Source organism: Porcisia hertigi, chromosome 28 (genome assembly GCF_017918235.1).
Source record: "Porcisia hertigi strain C119 chromosome 28, whole genome shotgun sequence".
Lineage (NCBI taxonomy): Eukaryota > Euglenozoa > Kinetoplastea > Trypanosomatida > Trypanosomatidae > Porcisia > Porcisia hertigi.
Window position 1 is genome coordinate 374316 of NC_090587.1, and position 11128 is coordinate 385443.

The 11128-nt window shown below is 57.2% G+C and overlaps 1 protein-coding gene across 1 annotated transcript; it reads right to left on the reverse strand.

Annotated features, from left to right (window-relative positions):
- Positions 1-5434: 5434 nt before the first annotated feature.
- On the reverse strand, positions 5435-10177 carry JKF63_03475 (uncharacterized protein; the record flags this gene model as incomplete). The annotated part of the gene is made up of 1 exon (XM_067899478.1): positions 5435-10177. One exon carries the CDS (start codon positions 10175-10177, stop codon positions 5435-5437), a length of 4743 nt encoding a protein of 1580 aa, XP_067755717.1.
- Between the last annotated feature and the right edge of the window lie 951 nt (positions 10178-11128).

Sequence of the window (11128 nt, forward strand, 5' to 3'; positions counted from 1 at the left end):
ACAGCAGCTGCCACCAGCCCCGCCCTCACCGCCGCGCAGCGTACAGACACGCGCATCGACGACACAGTCCCCGCCGACAGAACTACCGCGACTGGAGAAAAAAACAGAGATCCAGGCAGGAGAGAGGACACCCCCCCCCGCCGCCCGCGGTCGTCGCGAGTCCGGCACACAAATAAAAAGAGAGAGGGAAGACTCACCCCGGCAACGGCACGCACACACGCACGCACGCAGGGAGGCCGGAGCAGCAGCGGAGAGCACCAATAGAGGCGAGAATCAAAGAGCAGAAGGTGGTCGCAGCAGCGGGGGGGAGGAGAAAAGACGCTTTGAGGCGCACTAACAACGGCGTAAGAAGAACGCGTCCACGGCAATCACAGACGTCCGTGTCGGGCACACAATCGGGTGACAACGCGTCGGTCAACGCGTAGGGAGGACACAATTGGCGTCTGGGCTGATCGGCCGCAGATGATTCCACCGCTCGTAGCTCATGTATATATATATATATATATGTGGGTGTGTGTGTGCGTGTTGCACAGATGTCGACGGGCAACGGTTATAAAGTAATGGCGCAGTGGCGCGGAGTCAGACAGCGTGAGTCCGCAGGCGGCAGAGGGAAGAGAGACAAGTCACGGAGGGAGAAGATATGCGGAAGTACAGCGCGCAACGCAATCAGCGGCCAGTAGGGGGAGAGACGGGCGGGGTCCAGCTACACAGCGCCTCCACACAGCGCCTGCACCAGGTGCGGCGAGAGCAATAAGCAACGGAAGCGGCATCGCAGGCGCGGCGCCACACATGCCCCGACAGGTACGACATGCCCATCGCGCACGCGCAGCGCATCACGCAGGACCCGCCACACGCAGCACAAGCGCTGCTGCAGCACACCACATGGGACAGGTGGTGCGAGCGTGTTACAACATGCACAGGCATGAGAAAAAAACCGCAGTTAGCGCTCAGCTGCGTTGAAAAGAAACAGACAGCCACAATGCAGTGATCGGGCGCAAGGGGGAAGAAGAGGGGAGGAAGAAGTGGACATGGGGTGAAAGAGGGGATGAAAGAGGGGGTGGGAGTACTTCTGAGGCGGGAGAACAGAAAATATGCGACTATGCGAGAACACCTAAAACAACAAAAGGGATAATGGGGGAGAAAAAAAAACAATCAGCACACACATCGAATCTGCGATACAGACACACACACACACACACACACATAGACAGCCATGCGGGGTGCACTCGCACGCGTCACCTCATACTTACACTCACCATTGGTCGGGTTCTCCAGGGCAGCTCTCGACGCCATGCATACCTTCCATACACACGCAACCCACAGGCGTCGCCGACGGCAGTGTGGCCTGGCGCTCAGTGACGCGGGTGGGTCGCTGCCTAGGCACGCCGCATCCCCTCGAGTCCGCGCCACGGGTGGAGGAGACCGAGTGGAGCCTGCATCGCCCCACACGCATCCGCGGCGAGTCCCTCTGTGCCTCCAGCAAGGCAGTGGCGTGCACGAGCATGTCCAAGCGCGCAGGACACCCAACTCTCCTTCTGCGCAGAGGAGAAAGAGTCGAGGAAGCTAGAGAGGACGGCACGAAAGAGAAGCGCTCAACTCGCGACGACACACCACCCATCGTACTTCACGTACGACAATCACACAAACAACTCGTCAAGAAACCATAGTGATAAAATGAACAGGCGAACTCAGAGACACGCGGGGGTAATGAAAAAGACGGTCAACTGCACACCGCAATGGCGGCACGGGGAATAGGAACAAAGAGAGGGGGAGAGGGAGGGAGAGGGGGGATAGGGATAAAAGGGCAGCCGAAAAAGGGGGAATAGTAAAAGAGAAAAAAGGAGGAGGAGAGAATAGGGAGGGACACAGAGAGAGAGGCAGGAGAGAGGGGGGGGGGCCATTGCAGCGCAGGTCGCGCACACGCACACCCACTGGAGAACACACGCACACAGCGAGTAGCACGCCGTCGGCGGCGACCCACCCCCCACCACCCCCCGCTCCCACAGCGCCACAGCCCTGTCAACAACGAAACAGTCAAAGAAAGAAAGGGGGGAAGGGGGAGGGGTGTGTCAGTTATAAAAGAGTACACTCTTCATTATTAGTCGAGGCACTGCCACGCCCACGCGTCTCCGCGGGGCGGCACAACATCTCGTCGTGCACACGTCCTCCACGTACGCGGGAGGGTTCGCCTGGAGCGGTGCGCGACACCGGAAACAATCAAGCCGTCAGCAGCACCGCAAGCAGCACCGCCACCGGCACTACTGCCATCGCGAAAGCCCGCACACGGCCAACGCTGTGGTCGGCCAGGAGCGCAGCGTACTTGCCGTACAGCGCCGCGTCCACCTTTACAGCACAAACGGAATCGTAAGAGGGGCACGTCAGCGTACCCTCCGTGAACAACGAGCTCATCGACGCGAGCTCGAGTCGCACTCCAGGCGGGCACAACGAGAAGCGGGATGCCCCAGCCACCTTGACACTGTAGAACGATACGTCGCACAGCACATCCGCACAGATTCCATATTGCCGCTGGTGCTTGCCCTTCACAGAGAAACCGCCTGACGTGTCTAAACACCGCGACGCGACACCGTACACGCTACCTGCGAGTTGATGTCCGTTCACTGAGCATTTCGTGTCAGCGTACTCCTCGATGTACGGGCAGTAGTCCATCTGAGGAAGGGCACCCCCGTATTCGCATCGTTGAAGTATCGGTACACTGGGGGCAAAGGTGAAAGCTGTGAAAATATGGAGCACCGTCCCATCCCACCGCGATCAGTGGTGCACTCTCTGCCGCGTTTGAGGGTCTCACAAAAAATATCTAGGAACTGCGACACGCCATCGATCACACATTTGGTCGTGGCCAGGGTGCAACCGGCGTTCTGCCCGTACGCCATCGGCTCCGCGTTGCTGTAGTTGCCACGGTAGTAGCCCAGATCCTCCATGGCCGCAATCGTGATCGCAGAGTAGATGCCGGCGCTCCTGAAACCCGCCATCAGCTCGTCCTTGGCGCTGCGGCGCTTCCAGTGCGAAAAGGCGATGCCCTCACCTCCCTCGTCCTCCAGTTCCATGAAGGCACTCGTGTTGCACCCGTACTGCGCACGCACCTTGGCCACCACATTCTCCGAGGTGATCACGGGTGACGCACCCTTCCCTCGAAGGCTCACCATCGAGAACATCTTGTGCGCTTTGAATTTATGAACATTGAAACCCAGCGCGTGCAACATCTCGTGTGCGATCATACGCACAGTCACTGGTTCAGCAGAGATGTACTTGGGCGAGACATTCACCACACCCACAGACGGGCGGCCGTTGACAAAATCCTGGCACGTCAGCGCCCAGGGCACAGTATCACCGGACGTAGGGCCCGCTGCGATATACAAAACAAAGTCGGCGTCAGGCACACCCGTCGTCATGTGCGACGCGGGGATGCTGAAATCGCCGCAGAAAGGTTCTTCCTTGACAGAAGGTGTCACGACGATGTTGCCACTCTCCCGCTGCACATTCAACCGCTCGCGGTGCAGCTGCACGGCAGACGGGATCAGCAGCTCCAACAGCGTCTGCTTCTTCGCCTTCGTAAGGACGTCCTCTGCGGTGCACGTCACAGTCCCACCACCATAGTCCGACCGCGGCTGCCCCGCGGCAGTGCAGTGCCGGCTGCTGTTGGTGATGTCATCCGTGAACACAGCAATGCGAATCGGCAGCCACGGCCTCGCTGCAGCAGACACAACAGCCCGCTCACCTGCAGGCACCTCCGCGTCGCCCACCAGGCTCACGCCAGTGCCCATAACACGCGCCTGCATCTCGTCGAACACGCAGCGATGCAGACCGGAGCGGGCTGTTCACAACGGCACCTGAACTGCACCACCAACAGCAACGCATCACCACCACTATGGCCACCGCAGCTGACAGGGACGCTTTGGACATTGTTGAAATGTGCGGGTAGAAGACAGCGTCTGTGAGTGTGCTCCGGGGGGGGGGGGTAAGTGCAATGATGCTGAGCTGCAATATTATGTGTGCGATGATGGCGAGTGCACGCGGCCTTTTTTCAACTCAGTGGCTGAACTCGTCATATGGAAGAGGGAAGATAAACAAAACAGGGCCACCTGAGAAATATGCAGTCGACACAATCGCTACACACAGTGTGAGGGGGCTCATAGAGAGAAAAGGGGGGGGGAAGGGAGGTTGAAGGAGCAGGACAGTCCGTGTGGGCGGATATACACGGAAAGGCAAGAAACAAGATAGTAATATACAGTGGCTGCAGAAAATCTGGAAAAACAAATAGAGCGAGGTGCAAACAATTTGATGAGCAGAATCAACGGAGGGAAAAGAGAGGGTGCACACACCAGAGGAAGAGAGAACGAAAAGGTCTTTGAAGTAGAGTCAGGGTCTGTCTCGCATCCATGACGACAAGCACTCAGCCCCATTAGAGACGCCGGATCAGTGGGTTGTGGATCACGTGCAGAGGAGAAAGGAGGGGAAGTTCAACAGCAGCAGCAGAAGTGCCATCCATGTATGAGTGTACGTCTCTGATGGAGACGGTAATGATACGGGAAGAGCAAGGGTCATAGTGGGCCTTGCACCGCAAAGCAGAGGCCATCACTGACCTGAGAACGAAGCATCACTCTGTGTGGCAGCTGAAAGCCCTTCCTCGCTAGCCTCAGACGATGTTCTTTTGCCGCTCTATAGCAGTCAAGTTGACGTGACCAGCCGCGTAGGCCATCGACTAGCGCGCTAGCTTGACAACCCCTACGCCCCGTGGTGCCCTTCAATTTTGTAAAAAGTTTCTCGTTGTACCCCGCCCTCACCTCTCGATTGACGAGGAAGTAAGGTAGAGACATGCGAACGCTTCTCGGGTTATACCACCACCTCTTTTACTTCAGACCGGGCTTCGCGCATCGGTACTTGCAGTGCCTCTCAGTGGTGAACACTTTCTTGCCTCCCGCCTCTCCATCTCTCCCTCAGTTGTCGACTTTCAAAGACTTATTGCCCCTCACCCTCACCCCCACCACCACCACACGCACACACGTAGAGGTACATGCCCAATTCTTTTTCTTGCAAACAGAACAGTGGTGTGCAGCTTCAGTCTTCTTTCGGCCCGGTCCTTTCTGGCACGCGCCCCCCTCCCATGTGATGGCATCCCTTGATTTGCCGAAATGAGTTGAAAAAAGAAAAAAAAAGGGGGGGGCATCTGCTCCCCGAAGGGGGACGTTGAGCAGGCAGGGGCACAACACCGCAGGAAATTTAGAAAGTCATGCGACTGACGTGACACACACACACAGGGACAGACAGAGACAGAGAGAGAGAGAGAAGAGCGCATGTGGAACTTGCGACCGAAAAAGCTGACGTGTGCGGTGCCTTGCGAGATCTATTCAATGGAAATCAGAGAGCCAAAGACTCGCAGCTTTCACCTCTTTCTCGTTTTGAATAAGACGCGCATTCAAAGAGCCAAGCGGCTTTTTTTCCGACCCTCACCGGCATGTAGCTGTCGCGCGCTTGGCACGCTCGCTCCGCCAAGGAGTGGCTGGGGAGGTGCTAATGATAGCCCCAGCCTCGCACATGCCAACCTAGACGTGTTATTCGCTATCCCATGTGTATCCACAGAGTCCGGCACCGTCTTTGCCGGCGCGTCGCGGAGGTTCATTACACCGTCCAGGTCCCCTGACAGTGTGGCAACAAGCGACTCTGGTATGGTACTGTACCATGTAGCCCCTGCAGCGATGCCCGACCCGTCCAGCGTCGGCACAGAGCCGTTCGCTTCAAAGGAGGGTGGCAGGGCATCGCCCTCTCGGTCGGGGCTTTGCGACGGGGTAGGGTTGTCTCGCAGACTTGTTGAGATGATAGCAGGGGTAGGGCTGTGGTTCGGCGTCCAGCCCTCAGCAATGGGCCCCTGTTCTTGACGTGGCGCTCCGACGTTCCGGCTGGCTGGTGAAGTCTCTCTGAGCATCACAGTCTCCAAGTCATCGCATGTTGTACTAAAGGGGGCTGTCGAGAGTGATGTAATCTTTTCTCTGTGGCACGCTCCTCGTGAGCCTTTGGCTGTAGAATCCGCAAAGAGCTCTGCACTGGGAGAGAGCTCAATGGGGCTGTCAGAGAGGTGGCGCTGATGCCTCGCACCAGACAGGGATATCATCGGTGCGTCCATCGAGGTGTTCTGCACATCACTGGCGTTTGGTTGTTGAGTGCATTGTGAGAATGTCGGCGATAGTGCAGAGCAGCCAGCAACATCAGGCGACTGTGGAGAAAGAGCGCTACTGACGAGGAGAGGACCGGTGCCAAGGGAAGTTGATGCGTGCAGCGAATGCGAACCCGCACCACTGCTGAGGTGATAACAGCGCTGGAGCGCTGGAGCGAGTCGGCGTGTGAGAGCCGAGGAAGAAGTGTTTGGAGAAGAGAGGGAAGGCACGCCAACATTTGCGCCCGGGCCTGTATGAAGGCCGTTGATTGACAGCTCACGGGGCGCACTTTTTCCCTGGTTGGGAGAGAAGGGCGGATGAAAGGCTGCCAGTTTCAAGGACGACGAAACGGTGCGGGAGGACCGAAAAATGAGACTGGGTGCTGCGCGGCTTTTATTGTCTGCGGTGACACTCGCGGCACTTGTGGTTTTGGTACCGGCAAGCGAATTCTGGCCCATTGGAGGGGTACGCATGCTGATCCTGTCACCGGGGGGAGGTGGCTGTTGATGGCTTTGCGTCTCTCCATCACCATGTGGGCTTCTGCCGGTGGTGCGCTCGGCGAGAGCTAAGGTCACCCGAGAAGCTGCAGAGTGTCGCTTTGCAACCGAGGCATGCAAGCTTGCTGCCTCTGAGCACTGCCTCTTTCTTTCTACGAGCCCTGCCGAGGGGGCGACTTCACCTCTGCCGCAGCTCTTGCAGGAAGGTACTTCATTGCCTAAAAGCCTGGGCGGCTTAGATGCTGGCACCACGGGCTCCGCACGAAATACGGCAGAGTCCTTTGCACACTGTTGGCTTCTGCTCTGGCCCTCCTCTTCAACGTCGCTGTCCCGCACAGCGTGCTCTGGCCAGCGAGCGGCAGGCGAAACTTCGACCGGCAGCAGTTCCTCTACAGCACCGGGCGTACTCACTGAGAAGCCGGGGCTATCTATTTCCTTCAGCAACGTCACGCGCTCCCCTGCGGGCAGCGGCAGCACCTCGCGTGGGAGCTGGGGAGATGCGAAGCGCAAGGAGCCACGCCTACCACTATCACCGGCACGGACGTCGCTTACCGGAAGCGACGAGGGCACTTCTGGAGAACTTCGAACGAGAAAAGGGTTTCGCACACCATGCCTGTGGGAATCATCGTTGGTGGTCTCTACAGCGAGAGTGGGCGTGCGGGTGCAATAACGAGGCGGCGGCGGTGGTGGCAGCGAATCGATCGAGCCCTGACGCCTCTGCGCCGGCGTATCCGATAGACTCTGTGCGGCTTCACGACAAGAATTAGCCAGAGTCCTCTCCTTTACACGAGAACGAGCGGATATAATGTCGTGCGGCGTACTTCCACTATGGCCTCTGCCTGAGCTGAAGCGCTGCCCTTGTCTCGCAGAAGCCATACCACCAGTATCGCCGCGCACACTCTGCATCGTGCTGGTCGTCGCACAGCTGCTTCTATGCGTGCATTTGCTTTCTGAATTCACAGCAGCCTTCTCTCTCTCCCCGCAGCCGCTACCTTTGATGCGTGGCGCACTCAACGCTCCGCTAGAATGTCGAAGTTTCTCTGGATGATCCTCTCGCGCAGTATGCCGCATGTGTGTAGAGCTGGACTGTACCCCGGTAGTCGCCAGCGACCCCACCAACGGTTTCGACTGGTCCAAGGAGACCCTCTCAGTTGAGCACGACGGCGGAAGCATAGACGAGAGTGACTTGGTACGAGACACACTCGCCGAAGGACCTTTGCCTGCATGTCGCCGTGCATCCGCGAAACCGCAGACACTTTTCTTCGTCGTTCGTCGAGGCTTCTGCGAAGACGGAGATGCAGAGGAGTTCACGTCATGCGCCGCGGCCGCCTCGGCGGCGTCAACAACACCATTAGATCCCTGCACTAATCTGCTTGTAGTGGGGATATCGGTTTGGGTCAGCGCCGTGACGCGCGCGCCGCTTTCGAGGTAGGGTGTTCGCTCTGGAAGTCGCCGCGCATCTCGTGAGTTGATGTGGCCCCGGTGGGAGTGGAATGGGGTGGCTGAACTGCTACAGTGAGTATGATATGACGCATCACGCTCAACGCCACGAACATTGGCACCGTCACTGACGGTATCCTGTCGACCTGGCCCAGGCTGATTCGCAGTACCGTTTTTGTCGAGCACCAGCGATGGCGGCGATGGTGACGTCAAGTCACGAACCTCTACAGCCCCGTTGCGCGCCCCTGCGCAAAAGTAACCGCCGCCCGCCTCGCTCACATTTGGCGGGCCCATAGGAATTGGTGCGCACGCCACACCATGCGAATGCGGCGAACAAACCTGGCCTTCCTTCGTGAGGCCGGGGAGCAGTGCAGTTTTAGCTGAGGTCTCCGAGGCGGTCCAGAGTGAGGAACTCACCGAGTCAGCAGGCGATGCGTTGCCGCTGCTTTCGGGGCGTAGTGCGTGCGTTGCGGGAGTAGATGCCGGCGCCATACACGCAATAGCCATCACGCGAGGCGAGAGCTCCGTGGAAGACGCCATCGACAAAGAATCACCGACAACGTCGTCCACTCCCGCGCTCATCTCATTTACCAGAGAATTCTGCACCCCCATCCCCTCGATAGGCGCGGCCTCTACAGCGGGCGAGACACTGCCATCAGCGACACACGACAGGGAGATAGACGGCAAGGTAGAGTCAACGGCCCCGGTGGTATTGACGGGAGAAGAAAACTCTTGGTGAGGCTTGCTAGTCATTTGGGGCCCTGTCGTCTGCTCCGCCGTTTCACCAGTGATCGACTGCATTTCTGCAGCCTCGTTGCTGATCCCAATCCCACTTCGGAGTGCATGAGCCCTATTCGTGGTTGCATTGAACCGCCCTCGCATCTCGTCAAAGTAAGGGTGCTCAATCGCCTCCTCCACAGTAATGCGCTCCGCCGCGTCGACGCGCAGAAGCCGACAGAGTAGGTTCATGCCATCCTTCGAAATCCGCCCTCCGTAACGCTCATTCAAATAGCCCTCCCCGGTAGCCTGACTCACCCCTGCATTCTCTGGTGCATGGCCCACTCCACCGCTTGATCGCCGTGCCTTCGGCTGCGTCGACTTGAGGTGCAGCCCCTGTGGCGGGGCTGCGAGTGGATTCAAGGCACAGAGGCTCAGAATACCGCCGTTCCGCTTTCGAACCTCCGCTTCGTAGGCCTTGGGGAAGTCCCCGACCCGGGCCTGAATGAGTGAAAGCTGCTCCAGCTCCGTCTTGCCTGGCAACAACGGCTCACCGTCGATAGCCTCCGCCATGATGACCCCGACAGCCCACATGTCCACGGCGTATGTATAACTAGGCATCCCCAGGAGCATCTCCGGGCTTCGGTACCACCGCGTTGCCACATAGTTCGTCATGACCGCCTGGTGATCTGCGAGGACAAGCTCGCTGAGTATTGCAGAGTTTGCGGATGAAAGAGAGGTGCCGCTGCGAGTGCACTGCGTATTGTGAAGTGGTGACAGGGAGTTGGATCCAACGCTGCTGTGCCCGGTTATCGATGCCGCCGATGAGGCGATATCTTTCGGGAAGGCAGGGAACTTGCGTGGTTGCGGCTGGTGCTGCGGCTGAAGCTGTTGGGAAAGCGGCCGGCAGAACCCAAAGTCGCACAGGAAGGCTACCCCGTCGTCGCTAACTAAGATGTTCTCTGGCTTCAAATCACGGTGAATGATGCCGTTTCGATGACAGGAGCGAAGACCCAAGAGAATGGTGAAAAGAAGCAACACCAACGAGTCCTCGCGCAGGCCGTGTCGTACCTCCTCCAGAACGTCCAGCAGGCTTCGCGGTATGTACTCCATGACCAGGTGAAGACGGTTCTTCTCCTGGAACGTTTTGAGCAACTGCGTCACGTTGGGCTCGCCCTTGAGCAGCTGCTCGACGCAAAGCTCGCGCTGCATCGTGACTCGTATGTATGCGTTCGTCTGGAAGTTCTTGAACTGCTTTACCGCAACTATTTGATTGGTCCTCTTATCGCGGCACTTGAAGACAACCCCGTAGGTACCCTCACCGATGACCTCAAGTACATCGTAGTGATCCATCCTGCAAATCCAGGTATGTGGAGATTTCGAGTGTTTACTTCCTGACGTACTTAACTACCCTTTTGGCGGCACGAGGAAGAATGAGAAAAAAGAAAAGTGGGGTGAGAGAGATGGAGCGCGCCGATGATAGCGTGAATGTGGTGGTGGTGGTTTGCGGGGAGAGGGGGGAGGAATGAAAGGGAGGCAAACAACACCGAAAAGAAAAGTTTTACACAAACACCAACAAAAAAAAAAGTGAAAATCAGCAAAAGTCGATGAATAAATATTTTTTTAGAAAAAGGTACAAGTAGATCCGCAATGCAAACCCGAAGCGCGTCCCCGCGTGCTCGCGACTCTTTTCCTGTCTAGGGGTCTATGGGTGTGATGTGCCTGATACACACAACGACGCAAGTTGATTTTTTCCTAATTTTTCGTGTACTTCTTTTTTTTTTGAGCTCTCCGGGACCGCCTCACCTTCACCTCCTCACTCGCCTTCTCTGGGTTGCTTATAACGGAAGGACGCGAAAAGGAGGGGGGGGGGAAGACGAGAAGCGAGCTATGACACGGTAGAAAGCTTTTGAAATCAGCACGCGACAGGACCCACACGGACGGGGAGGAGGGGGGAGGGGGGGATACAGACACACACAAGGGACTGAAAATCAAAAATGAAAATAATATATAACATATAAGATATGAAATATAGTAAAAATATCGTCTGCCCCTCTCTTCCTTCACTCCTTCCTTCAAAGGGGGGGGGGGAGGAGGAACGGCTGCAGAGTAACACAACGGCAGAAAAATGGGATGGGGGGGGTAAGCTAGAGTGCCACACACACACACAAACGAGTACACGTACACAAAGCTGAAATGCAAACAACTCCAGCTTCCGTCACTGATTTAAGGGTGAGGTGGGGTGAGTGGTGTGTATGTACGCATATATGAATATATATATATATATATGTGTGTGTGTGTGTG